This window comes from Nelumbo lutea, chromosome 4 (assembly GCF_056320005.1).
Source record: "Nelumbo lutea isolate HS-2025 chromosome 4, American lotus-T2T, whole genome shotgun sequence".
Classification (NCBI taxonomy): domain Eukaryota; kingdom Viridiplantae; phylum Streptophyta; class Magnoliopsida; order Proteales; family Nelumbonaceae; genus Nelumbo; species Nelumbo lutea.
In genome coordinates this window covers 13,766,839-13,781,183 of record NC_142687.1, presented here as the reverse complement: position 1 = coordinate 13,781,183, position 14,345 = coordinate 13,766,839, and the positions used below count along the sequence as shown (strand labels likewise).

Here is a 14,345-nt window from a genome sequence, read left to right as displayed (position 1 = left end):
TCAAAAACTATTGACTTGGACGGTCAAAATATTGACCCACTCGACTCAGAGAAGACTGCTTTTATTTTAATTATTATTTTTAAATTAAAATAGACCATCCATTTGAATAAAACAGTCGAACCACTGATCTAAAAACCAATGGCCACAACAGTTCTGATTCTGAATTGATTTTTAAAACACTGCTTTGTAGTGTCGATATATCATGCTTAAGGTTTGCTTTATTAATATTAAAATGTTGATTTCATTCCTTTTTTTCTGATACAGATATATCTCATTTTTCGCTACAGAAATTTCCTTAATTACTTAGAAAACTTTGACTACAAAGCGGTGGGTTCAAAACCCATTCATCTTCAATGTCGAACCCGTAACACCATGCAGCCGAGGCATGAGCTAATCCATTAAATTATCTCTTCTTAACATGAGAGAGAAATAGAATGTAAACCAGATATTTTTTACTTAGCATCCAGAAGAAGATATATCTTGCTCTGAAGAAAACCGTTCATGGAACAATTAGAATAAGTAGGTGGGGTTATGTTTGGAGCGTGTGTCGATAGCCAACACAACATGCGCAATTCCGGTCATAATTGGCTACTCTACTGCCCAGTGCCCACACAATAACAAGTGCATACAGCAACAGGGCAAATATGGGGCCCCATTCCTCAATGAACATAATACAAGAAATTTATGAACCCTTTTGACGTGAAGCAAATGCTAATGAAATCCAGGCGGACCTACCTGTAACTTGGAGGCTTCTTGTGGCCATAAGAAAGAAGCCTTTGTTGATTTTAGAAGCCACATTTAAATTTCTAAGTCTTAAGGATGCGTTTGGCTGTGGTATAAATCTGAATCACATATAAATTTTGTACCCATTACAAACAAAGATAAGGTTATATCTAAAAAGCTAACAAAAGTATTAAAGCAGAATTTACACTCAGCCTATTGCATTTTCATACATTTACACCAATACAAATGAATTGCAACCAAAAGGAGCTTAACTAGCAATTTAAGAGGCTCCATCAAAGCATTTATGCCATTACATCTCGCCTACCCACCAATGTAGCCATATAATTAATGTGTCCTTGCTTAGTCAATTGCGATTCCCCACTCTACAGGCAGGATGCGATGCTACTAATTGATTATTAGGGTTGTAATTTCAGAATTCTATAGTTGTTATCTTAATTAAACATTTCTCTTTCTCCTAACCATTTTTCTCCTTAATCAAATTATGCAAGTTGATGAGGTAGTTAGTGAATTGGGCTTGGGTTGGACTGCCATGTGGAATATTAGAAAAATGATATATGGCCGAATTCAAGTTGACACGTGCCAAGAGCTCGGATGAGTCAAGAAGCAATGATGTGCTACACTTCCATATGATTTGCAAGCTAATATGTCATTGGTACACACTGCAAATCCTGGATGACGTAAAGACACGTGGCAGACACCAGCCAAGCCCATCTAGCCGCCAAGGTTCTTGATTAAATGTATAAGTAGAGAATGACCCCGTATTAAGTACGGAGTAAAATGTGTGTATAATTTAGTTTGAAGTTTACTATTTAGTTATCAATAATTAAATTAAAAAAAATAATATGGGTCTTATATCTTCGTAATTGACAATCTATTCTGACCTATTTTATTTGAGAGCTATTATTAATTTATGTTTTTTTTAATTTGATTTAAGATACTAAATGAGATCTTATTCGTAAACAATAACCCACTTTTATTCGGTATTTATTATTTATCTAATAAATCTATTTTGAGTTGTTTATTTTTAAAAGTTAAATCAAGTTTGTAATTAATGGTTCCCACCATTTGAATTTAATAGAATATGGATAAACATGTGTTAAGCTAATAAATAATTGTTTATTGAGAATATTTAGGAGTGAAACTACCCACTTTTTAAATCATATTCTCTTGAATTAATAGATGCCACCTAAATGTTGGTAGTGGGTTGTGGGCTTTAGCATCAACTTCTGAGAAAATGTCATGTGTTTAGATTTCCTAAAATAATGAAAAGACCACATGTCTAAATGGTGTGAGGGGGGGGGTTGTAGTCTGGTAGTGGATTATGGGCTTTAGAAGGAATTTTTAAAAAATTGCCACATCCCTAACAACTCGAATGGTGATTACTTTGAAAGTTGACACATGTCCCATGAACAGAAAACACAATGTGATAGGAGTAAGGTTTAGTTGAACGCTTTGGCTGTTTAAGAGGCTGTGGAACCAATGATGACGTTTCATGCCAGTAATAAAATGCACGGGCCCACATCTTTCACAGTGGGGCCCACTAATTCATGTGATAGTCTCTTTGCTCTCTACCTAATAAAATTACTCTAAGCTCACTTGCTCTCTAAGCTCTTCAGTTTGTTCAATTAAGTCTAGCTCATCTTAACTAGTTCGGCCTAGCCAACTACCCTATAACCCTATTGCTCTTATTAACTTGAGTGTTGAGGTACTACTGGGGAAACCACCCCTGGCCTCATTTATCTCAAGCATACATTATCTCAAGGTGATGTTTGGTATGGCTTCCATCTATTTGAAAAATGTTTGTATTTTATTTATTTTCAAAACCGAAAAAAAAAATGATTGATAAACATTTTTCCACTGTTACTTGATTGTTAGGCGCCATTATATGTCATTAGGCACCATATGCATAACAATAAATAAACACTAAAATGAAAATTTCCCCAATGGTTGATTTATACAAAAATCGAGACAAACATTTATTTGATAAGCAGACTTACCAAATAATATTTTGGAACAAACGCCCACATGACAATGAACTTGCATTGTTTTTTAAATAAACAGAAACCATACCAAACACTGTCAAATATATGTATAAAATGTTTAAATTTTATATTAAAAAAATAAAAAAATAATGCTTTTCTATCAAGTTTTAGATCGATCGCCCAAGTCCCATATTTTCATTCTCTATCTGTTCCTTTTCTTTTCTTTCTTTTTTTTTTTTTGTAAATTTACGAGGCAACTGGGTCTCTCATGATTTTGAAAATTGAACCAGATTGGAAGGTCAGACCAGTTCATCCGAAAAACGGTTATGACTCCATGTCAACTGGACCCCAGAACTGTTTGACTGAGGTTCAGACCAGATGACCAAGGTTCCAAATTCATCCCTTGCTGGACAGAAATTCCATCAATCAACCTATAATAATAATAGGTAGCATGCATATCTTTTCTTTTTTTTCTTTTTTTTTTTTTGTGATATCTTCTAAAGGGCTATTCAACGTGGGTATCCATACCCAAACCCATAACCACCCAAACTAGGTGCAGCGACAAATGTAATCAAAATAAAAAGTTCGTAAGGCAATTTGCATTACAAGAATGAAAATAAATTTTTTCATTGTAACTCCAACAATTTGTTGACGTTCCCATATCAATCCTCGCTCTAAAACAAGAATGAACGCTCTGACATCATTCAATTAATTAATAAATTCACGAGGTCTGTTTCTCTATCCTCCATTTCAGCATTTCATATATAATTTCTCTCTCCTTTAAATAACTCCGCCCTGTGAACTCTTCTTGTCTATATACACTAACCCAATCTAAATCTTTCAGTAGATAATTTTAGAAGTCATCATCTGAATCACTGGAACTCGAAGAGGAGGTCCTAGATTTATCAGACATGAAATGTGGAGGCAACTGTGGAAATTTCACTGTAATCCTCTTTATGGGTGACATTTGTGTTGGTGTACGAGAGCTTTCTATCTTCTTCCTCTGCAACTCTCGAGTAATGTCTATACATGCCTGATCAACCATGGCAAGAAAATCTTTAATTATAACAAATAACTGAAGTGGGTGAGTCCCTTTGTCCTTCAAAGACCCTGGCTGGTAATACTCCGTTGTTCTCTTCACAAGCTCCATTACCCTGGTCTGTTCCTCTCTCAACGTCTTAACCTCTTCTTCAGCTCTATCCAAAAACACTTTCATCTCCCTCACAAACCCACCTCCCTCGTTGATACTGCATCTCTCAAAAATCTCCCCAATTTCGACAATGTGGGCTACTAGAACGGAGCATGTTTTGACGCAGGCATCGTAGTCTATTGCCGCTGATTTCTTTACGTTAGAAAACTCAACGCTTAGTCCTCCAACCACCGGCAACCCATGCATTATATATTCCCTTTGTCTTTCTTCTTTTGCAGCTGAAGCCTCGGAGCTCCCACTACCATTGCTGCTGCTGCTTCGACTGTAACTTCTGCCGAGGCTGTGATTCCTATTGATCACACAGCGTTTCCCTTCGCTCCGAACTACTTCTTGCACAACAAAGTGGAGGAGTGTAGTCTTGCCATCTGTGCTTTTAACGTCTGAGAGCTTTCGAAGTGAATTAAGGTTGAACGCCTGGGCATTCCCTCTTGATGTTCCAGCATTCATGAGATTGCCTGCCTTAAGGATGGCTTCTAAAAGTTTGAAGAAAAGCCCACGAGCTCGCAGCTCCTTGCAAGCCAATTCAAGCGTCTGTAAGGACTCTTTCAACTGGAGGATTTCTGGTTCGTAGTTTAATCTGAAAAGCATTGCGTTGAGACGAGAAAAGGCGGAGGGAACAGCTTTGAGGATGTCGAAGAGGAAGGATTCTGCGGCGGCAAGCTTGCTGGGATTGCCGCTGAATCCAAGTAGACGGGCTTCTTCTTCTTTAGTTGGGGCAATTTTGGTAAGCTTTTCAAGGGTATCAGCACTAAGGCCACGGCCCTCAAGGATGGAATCAAGGATCTCTTGACGAGAAATGGCGAGAGATCTAAGCACTATCGCTGTGTTTTGGGATTTCCGTGGGTCGAGGATGAAGGTGCGCGCAGGCTGACCGGAGTTGGAGCTACTCGGATCCGTTGACGTCCTGGTTCTTTCAGGGGATTTCCGGTTGGTGGCAACACTACCGAACAGGGCTTCCATGAGATTGTCGTCAAACCTGTAGAAGAAATATGGATTAGTGTGATGACTGTGTGATGACTTGCTCATCAACCTACCTTAAAAGCAAAAGAACAATAGATAGACGTTTTAGTTTCAATTATACCGGAATGAGCCTTCACTCATCTTGTCCCACACCATAGAGTGCTCGGCATTAGCCGCCACCTTATCCCAGTGTAAAGGCTTGAGTTTCACTTGGCTAGAGTTTTTCTCCTTCGTACTCTCTTCTGATTTAGTCTCTGCACGTGTACTTTTGATCGATTTCCCTCTTGGCGGAGGAGGAACTTTGGACGATGAAGCAAAACCTCCCGGCTTAGGTGGTGGCGCCGGTGGTGCTGGCGTTTTCTTCAGCGGTACTGGTGGAGGAGGAGGAGGAGGCGCTGCAGGACTTTTCTTCGCTGGAATCGCCTCTGAATTTTGCGGCCGAGGAGGAGGGGGAGGTGCAGGACTTTTCTTCGTTGGTATCGCCTCTGAAGTTTGCGGAGAAGGACGAGGAGCGGGAGGAGGAGAAGGAGGAGGCGCTACAGGGCTTCTATTCGCTGGAATCGCCTCTGAAATTTGTGGAGGACGAGGAGGAGGTGGTGGTGGTGGTGGCGGTGATGTTGATGACACAGGTGGGCGCGCTGATAGTGGATGTGGTGACGGCGGTGGTGGTGGTAATGAAGGTGGGGGCACTGATGCCGGAATTGGTCTAGGCGAGGGTGTCGATACTGGAGGTCGCGCAGGTGAGGCTGCTAGCAGTGGAGGAGTTGGTGGTGGGGTTGGCGACGGTGGTCTGTCCACTTCGTGTAGAGGAATCCAATCATATATGGGTGAGCTAGCCTCTTCTCGACGTGGATCTCGTCTTTCCCGCCTAATTTCCGAAGAGGAAGCTGAAGAGCTCTCATGAAGCAGAGGAATTTCCTGAATTGGTTCAGTTCTCCTGCGTCGCTCTTGTTTACGGGCGTCCAATTCTTCTTCTCCATCGTCGAGCTGTTGTCTGACCTTACGGAAACTTCTCTTTTTCTGTCCACCCTCAAGCTTCCTCCAGTACAGCACATCCAATCCATTCTCATCAACAATCACCCCTTTAAGATCATATCGCCTGAAATCACCACGGGAAACCACAACTTGATCGCGACGAAAAACCGTCTGGTTTTGGTCATCACGGCGGCGAAGTCGTTTGATGGTATATCTTTGAAGGAAAAAGAAGAAGACCCCGGCAACAACAAGAGTGCAGGCAGCAGTAATTGCGATGGCCTTAACGATTGTTTGTGTGTGCAAGTGCGAGGGTGGGTTCACTGGGCTCGGTGGTAACGATGTCTCATTTACCGATAGACCGGTAACGTCGTTCGTAGAATTGAACGTTGGAGTCGGAAAGAAAGTTTCGATGTTCTGTGGAGGATTCGGCTGAGAAGAAGAGAAAGGAAGAAAAGAAAACAAGAAAAAGAAATAGAAAATAGAAGGAAGAATCCATGACCGAACCATTACACCCGTAAAACCTAAGGCGAAGTTTGCAGAGAAGATTGAAACAGAGTGTCGTTTCTTCTACATTTTTGGGTTAATAATTTCGAGTTTTCGTTGCTGACAGTTTCAAACAAGAGTGGTTGTTTGTGGACGAGTATTTTTAAGATTCTTCCGGGGCCTTTGAGCACTTGATATGACACATCTGTCCTCATGGTCACCGGAATCTGCAAACTCAGCAGTCAGCACAAACAATGGCTGAATGGCATTTGGGTAATTTGAGAGTTTGAAAGTGAAGCAAAGAAATGGTCGGGGCGGTAGTCGTGAATCACTGAATTGTGATGATGGGTTTGGTCCGTCCAACTCCCTACTCCTACCCCGTCTGATTTGTAGAGGACGACTTGAAAAGCGTTGAACGGGTGTTTGATGGATTTTGAATATAAGACTTGAAGATGAACTGCTGCAGCGTTTGATCAGTATTAAAAACTATTAATTAGAAAAAGGATATCATGCCACGTAAGTTTAAAATCAAAAGTCATAAGGTAGACTCCCAATCATCCAATTTTTTTTTAACGCGCTTAATTATGGGTTTGGTAATTTCAACACATTTATTAATCGATTTTTTTTTTTTTCTACAAGGAAGAGATTATTCAAATATATGTGATTGTTTGTAAGTTCGGGCTACTGCGAATGAGGCCATTCAACGATTACCTAATCTGCCATCAAGATTACCAGGTCAGCGTTTAGAGTAGTGACTCAACCTGGGGCTAAGATTCTTGAAAATTTTAGCCCCAAAAAGAGGGACCTGTGACCTACTCAAAACCGGCAATTGAAGGGGCCCACGTTTAAAGGTAAACAAGATAAGAGTTCAATCATGGGCCAGCCTCCCCAGGTTCATTACGCTCAACGAGTTGGGCTAATTAAGTTTTGGGCTTTTTGCCGCCAGTAGCAGACAAAATTATGCTTAATTAAACAGGTCAATGTGGTATACATATAAGGCTAACAATGAACAAAGTCTTGCTGTTTCAACCAAATTTTGGCCGAACCGGGTGGGTTTGGGATACCCAGATCATTATTACTATTTTCTTCTCGTATGAAACCATGAAATACATTATTCATCGGTCTTTGAAATTTTATTTTTAAGAAGTAAAAATAAATTAGACATGTGACCTACTCAAGTTTCTTCTTGTATATAATTAAAAATGTACGAAGACAAAATTAAAATTAAAATATGTATCTACCGGTTGTAGATGGAATGGTCCCCCTTCTCAACCACATTTCAACTGCATTTAAGATTTAAGAGTTAAGACGACCTAAACGGCCACGCCTAAAGAGTGTCGTTCAAAATCCGTAGTCATCCCACCGATATCTGCAAGGCTGTGTTTGCTTTGATGTAACAAAAGAGAGAAACAGAAGATTGAAGATCGAGGGAAAGTAATTCAAACGTGGCTAGATATATCTTAGGCTGTACCGCTGTATCAAACCACTCTAACTCTCTAACACAGTAACACAAGGTTCTCTTTCGTATCATTGCTGTTTCTATTGGAAATGGGGTTTAAAAAAAACATTTGAGATTTATGGATATACACATTTTTGAGAAATTATATTGTCACATCATATCAGATTACTAATTCCACGAAAAAAAATGTATCAATTGGACTAGTGTTAGCATTTATGATAGAAACATCAAATTAGGAGTTTCATGAAGTGGGTAAACTGGCTGTAACCCAGGTTGGGCTTTGGGCTCGATATTTCACTGTTCAGGCTTGGACTTTAGACAAGCCCATTCAATAATTCACGTTTTGGTAAAAACTAAATTGAAGCCCAGCCCATCAACATGTCTACTTAAAAGCGCCCACTGCCCAACAGTTAGGAAGTCACTTTTTGATTGACTAAATAGACAACCACTTTTGAAGCGAAAAAAAAAAAAAAGACAGCCACTTGGATACTTACAAATATAATTTATATCGGGATTGTGACTTGGGTAGTTATGCCACCTATTCTCAAGGAGCATTTATTGGGTATGGTATGGTGCATGCATTTGAGTACTGCCTCCTATGTCTTATTTTCAAGAAGATTGCTGACCTGAACCTCCCCTCTTGCCATGTTTGAAGATTAAAAACTTCGGTTGCTATGGGAATGGGATCGTACCTTTTCGGCATCATAGTTTTTCTCATGTGTGTATGCATTATCCAATGACAATTTTATGTAATTTTCTTTTATTATATTTTTAAATTAAACTATAAATTTATGAAAATGCAAAATATGAATAAGAATACCTTGAAACCCAACCAGGTTTGCCGAATTCAGGTTTTACTGCAGGTTGGGGTAAGCCTGAGATTAAGGTCCGGGTCTTAGAGTTGGGCTTTAACTGGGCCAAACCCATTTACCAATTATATACAACAGGCCCAACCGCACAACCAAGTAATCTGCCTACTCGGGCATCCTCACCTACTAAGAGGGTTGAGGTGCCCTCTCAAATATCAATTGCCGTGTGACTCATCAATCATAAGAAAAGATTCGGGCCCATCGTCAAATGGATCTATCCAAGTAAAATTTCGACAGAATTTGAAAATTGTAGCAGAAAAAGTATGTCATTGATGGTCCAATAGAATCCGATTCCTCCGTAAAGAAGTATAAAGTTGCAATACTTAATAGAGGACCCACTCGATGGTAGGTTGGTAGGTCCCCGTCCGTCATACCAACACATCGGCAGACGGCAGCTCAAGAGACATCTCGTCACTCTTGCAACGAGGACACTCACATTGAAACACTACAAAAAGAATCTATGGAAGACTTCCAAGGGGATGATTTTAGAGTTAGGGTAGTGGGTAGAGGTGGAAAACATGTTAGTGAAGATACACACAGGTGTCCGGATTACCAGCCAACAAATGATGTTTCAATACTAGGGGTGAAACTTGGGCGGACTCAGCCCAAGCCCGAATCATCCCAACCTAGAATATTATACAAGCTGAGCTTGGATTTTCGGTCCTTGGGCTGGGTTTGGGCCCAATAAGTCAGGCTTTTTTATTTTTCTGGCCGAACTCAGGCCCTAGCCTTTAGATAGCCTGAACCCGGTCCAATTATATACATTTTTTGTAAATAGATATATGTATATATGTAAATATTACATACATATTTATATATATATACACATACATATTTGTATATATAACACTTGTATAGATATTTTGCAAACATATTTGTATATATATATATTTTCATAAATACATTTATAAATGTATAATTTTAGAGTGGGTTCATTGACTAACCAGAGCCAGGCCCGGACCCAAGCCCAACCCAAATGCATCAAATTACAGGGAGGGCTGGGCTGGGCTAGGCTGGGCTCGGGTTGGGAAAATCAGGCTTGACCTCAGGATCAGGCCTTAAACCCAAATTTCAGGGTTGGGCCTGGGTTGACCATAAACCCGACCCAACTGCCCAACTTGCACTCTTATCCAATACCCTGCCAACATTATCTGATACCACACATCTCATATATGGTGAATCTGAGTCTCATGGCGAGAGAGGTGTGGTGTGAAGATCATGTTGGGAGAGTGTTGGAACGTCTTCTGTTGGCAGGTGATCCCAATTATAGTAATAGATCCCCCACTGTGGTGCATGTTTGGGAGAATCCTAAGCTTAACAGGAAAACATGCATGGATAAGGTGGAAATCTTCAGATGCTGCATTGTTTCATGCCAACCTAGTAGAATACAACTTATACAATTACTATGGAGTAGTGTTATTAAAAAATAAAAAAAAAAAAACAACTTTTTAACATTAGGGAGGTTTCTGTTTAGACCTTTAGCGAGGGAGAGGGCCATGTCGATGTCCCCCTTTCATGGTTCGTAGCTAGAAAGTAATAAAGATAATTTTGTAAGGGTTGAATATTGATTTTAATTTTACATTGAAAAGCAAATTAAAAGAGGTGAACAAGATTTTGCAATTAAAGGGGTAGAAATAATAGTTGAAAGGTTTCAGTATAAGAAACGCGCTTCCTTTTTACAAGGAAATGACACTCGTATGCTAGTTTTATATAGACAAGCAAAAAGGCTAATACTAGTAATACTACATTTGCAACTGATATAAATAATGGACAGAAATTCTCTTTTTAGTTTACCGTTGGAACAGTGGGGGGTATCCGCTTAAATAAGCAAATAAATAGAGAGATGCACAGGGATTGAATAAAGATGGGGTATAGCCGTATAGGGATTTAGGATCGGGGGTGGACCATATTGAATTGAATGAATCCCTGGATTGGATTTGAATTCAATTCGAGTTTGGAGTTGAGCTTGTGGAAGGAAATAGGAATCAATGGAAATGACTTTGGGATTGGGAATGTGTTTAGGTATTAGTTGTCGTGGGTTTTGGACAGTGCAGAAAGCCATGCATGGATTATGGGTAGGTATACATACTGCTATGTAACAGCTTCCAAATGACAACCTCCCCTCCCAGTATCAGTGTGTGCACACAGAAGAAACCCGTGTTTATGTTTTCTTTTGTCCTGTCGTGATATAAGAGGTTCATGTGTTGAAACTTGAAACATAGTCCCCCAAACCATACACCATGAATCTTCTCACTTCCAAGTTTTTCTACTTTCAAGGTTCCCAAACATATACAAGAGTCCAGCACAAGATATCATAATTGTATAGCCGTATTCAAATGTAGCAGATTGTATTTTTGTAAGTCCGGGTTCGTCATAACAGAGCCACCAATACTGATTTGTTCTCTCTCCAACAAACAATGTCTGAAACAATGGACCACTTCCTGAATCCTGATTTCGTCAGAGTCCTATTATAATCCGAATCAATTAATAAATTAGGCAAACCTAACCAGCTGGTCCAGCTCTTTAACTCAAGGAACCCTACATGCATACAACCCCCATCCTTAGCCAATCGATTAGCTAATTTGTCCTGCCAAACTACATGTTTTTTATTTTAAAAATTAACTGAAACCCAACCACCTTCCTCAACTCCAAACGCCAAGAGACCTTATGGGCTACAAGTCACTCAATGAACAGACCCCTTCTGCATCTATTGGACCTCCTATAACTCTCTACAGCTATTACGTTCCAGTGTTTACAGCCTATGAACGAAGACCCTGCGTTAAAACCATGACTGGGGCACAACTCTTGGCTGTTGGACCTTGAGACAACCAACAGCCCACCCTATTACAAGTCCAGTAATCCTATTCCTATCCATAACCCGATCGGCTTCACTATTCGGTTCCTTTCCCCCTTCGCAAAAAGAAAAATGTAGAAAGTTTATTTGAGATTAGTGAAAATTTAAAAAAAAAAAAAAACGCAAAACTTATATGTAATTAAACCAAAATCAATGGTACACATGGCTAGAAATTATCTAAAAAAACCTACAATAAAAAGAAAAAGAATGGGAAGAGTTATTCGCTGCTGGCTACTTTAGCTCGTCTTGATGGTGACTCCGGCGACGACGGAGATGACAAGGTGAAGGTGGACGTGGACGATGAAGAGGGTGATGACGACAGGGGCGATGATGGTGGGGATGAAGGTCCATCTTGCAATTTCCTCTTGTAGGACCATCTGGGTTCATTTTCCTGACCCTCCTCTCTCGTTAAATTATGCTTTAGACGCTTCACGTCCGACAACTTTACTGGCTTCACTATAAATTCCTCTGCCCCTTCTTCCAAACATCTGTTCAAACAAAAAGAACCAAAAGTAGTCTGTTAATAGTTGTATTCCATGTCTTATCCTCCACTAGCTCTACAGAGCACACAAGTTCAAACAAAACCATCAAAACAAAATCCGAAGCAGCTTGATCACTAGATCATCTTTATGAATTTTTTCTCAAAACAGAGCTAAATGACTCTTATTAGTAACGCTTGCTCGGTCTTTTTAAAGCAGAGTTAATACTTTTAAACTCCTGAACGCAAGAAAGGAGAGAAGAGATTAAGAAAATAGAGGATAGGTAGAAAATACCTGTCAATCCGAGCCAATACGTTTTCAGAAGACATGATCACCACAGGTACCTCTCTGAAGGCCGAGGATTCCTGCTTTAAAAATGTAAATAAGTAAATAACGAATTTGATGTTCTTTCTCTGTTTTGAAACCGCCAGAGCATGGTTCAAAAGAAAATTAAATCTAACCTTTATTTTCTTGAGCAGCTCATATCCGGTCATCCCAGGCATACAATAATCGGTGATAACCATATTCACCTTCAACCCCTACAATTATAAACGAAATAGGTAAGCCTCTAAAAACAAAACAAAATCTAATGGAGATACCATACAGAGCCATGATCAGCTAAGTTCACTTACATCTAATCCAACAGAGTTCTCCCCATCCAAACCTAAAAATTGCAGAGCTCTCCTTCCGCTATCCACCGCGGTAACTGAAGATTTCAACAACTTAGGTATTAGCCAACTAAAACAAACAGCGACAAGTATGAAGAAGAACCAAACACCATTCAGAGGAATTGAAAAAAGGAAGAGAACATCTGAAAGAGACCTTTACAAGAAGAGATCCTGAGCAAGCGTTCGATGACTTTACGATCAACGAGGCTATCGTCAACTGCAAGAACGTGTAGCCCTTCAGACTCCACCGTCGAAGGCGAGGGATCCAAATCTTCAACCACTTCTAGAGAAGGATCCAAGTCTTCGAACTTTTCCGGCCTCTGTCGCCGGGAAAAAACATTGCTTCTCGCCATTCAGTCGAATTTCTGCCGAATCTCGTTAGGGAATCTCTTCTTCTTTCGCGGAGTCTTTCTTCTTCGTAAACGATGAGAACAAAAGAACCACTCTTTGGCTCCCTCCTTTTTATACACTAGGATTACGTCTCTGTCCTTGTCTCTCTCTCTCTCTCTCCCCCACTCACACTTCCAAATCTCAATCTTCTCTCTCCCTTTCCAAAACAAATCTGAATTCTGCTTTTTTTAAAGCAAGGTGAGATTCTGAAATCCACTTTCTTCCGATCTGCAAATCCACCCAAATTCTCTCTCTTTCTGTTGTCGTCTATTCTTCGACTCCGTATCATTTGACACGTCATCACAAGACCAAAAAAATATTTTTTCTTTTCAAATAAAAATTAAAAAAAAAAAAACATTTTTTCGATTGAATTTGAAAATCTCGAGCTAAACTCGCAAGAGAGAAAGATCAAGTTTTTGTGTATGTACCGACTCACCAAATTAAAATTCCAATTTCCCGCGTGAAAAAAAAAAAAAAAACCTTGAACGGACTTTCTAATTTTCTTTTTGAAATGGCCCCCACTATTAGAGATCGATGCATTGCTGGACGGTTGAGATCGTCATATAGGAAACCGAGACTTTATAAATTCCGTACGTCTAAAGTGTGGAACCTTCTTTCCATATATGGCATATCGCGATAAATTAAAGATCGTTGAACTATTGAAGTAACAAGTAAAGTAAGTGATTCTAGCAAAAAAATAATGAAAAAGATTAAAAACCATAAAGAAAAACAAAAAAGAGAGGGAAGAAGGGATGATGTTTTTTGGGTTTTTTTCGACTGGAAACTGGAAGTGGTCCCATCCAGTTGGGTGGCTCAATTAACAGCAATGTTGACCTGCAGTCAATCGAAGACCGCGCCGTCAAATCCCGGTTGACACGAACTCGTTCCGACACGGAAGTCGGAACCAAGGCGATCGGAGGCTCGAGCCTCGATCCCGTCTGGGCACGGCAGCCGAGTCGAACGATGGTAAAGGAAGGGGAACCCGTTGTTTTGCCGGTGACAGATAACCTTCGCCGTAACCAACGTAAGACGTAAGACTGGCTGAGCCGGTGCCGGGGTTGATCGCAGCATCAGAGAATGATATAGCTGGACCCCACACCCCCACTTCTCTAGAATTAATGGTCAAATAGTAGAGATTTGGGAGATTTGGGAGTTCCAATGCAATCGAATAGCGGGTCCCACAAACGGAGGCTTCTATTTCTTTCCGTGGAAAAATTAAAAAGGACAAGATCTCACGAAGATCGCTGGAATAGTCACTGTGACAGATTTTCA

At 40.1% G+C, this 14,345-nt stretch overlaps 2 protein-coding genes across 2 annotated transcripts; both read right to left on the bottom strand.

Annotated features, from left to right (window-relative positions):
* Positions 1 to 3,328: 3,328 nt before the first annotated feature.
* On the bottom strand, positions 3,329 to 6,715 carry FH8 (formin 8). Its single transcript, XM_088982723.1, has 2 exons — positions 5,018 to 6,715; positions 3,329 to 4,912 (listed from the first exon to the last, which is right to left on the bottom strand). The coding sequence occupies exons 1-2, from the start codon at positions 6,376 to 6,378 to the stop codon at positions 3,580 to 3,582; spliced, it is 2,694 nt and encodes an 897-aa protein (XP_088838849.1). The 5' UTR covers positions 6,379 to 6,715; the 3' UTR covers positions 3,329 to 3,579.
* A 4,924-nt stretch (positions 6,716 to 11,639) lies between these two features.
* LOC148854050 (two-component response regulator ARR5-like) lies at positions 11,640 to 13,461 on the bottom strand. Its single transcript, XM_088941110.1, has 5 exons — positions 12,838 to 13,461; positions 12,648 to 12,721; positions 12,477 to 12,554; positions 12,310 to 12,380; positions 11,640 to 12,024 (listed from the first exon to the last, which is right to left on the bottom strand). Exons 1-5 carry the CDS (start codon positions 13,034 to 13,036, stop codon positions 11,754 to 11,756), a joined length of 693 nt encoding a protein of 230 aa, XP_088797236.1. The 5' UTR covers positions 13,037 to 13,461; the 3' UTR covers positions 11,640 to 11,753.
* Positions 13,462 to 14,345: the final 884 nt, after the last annotated feature.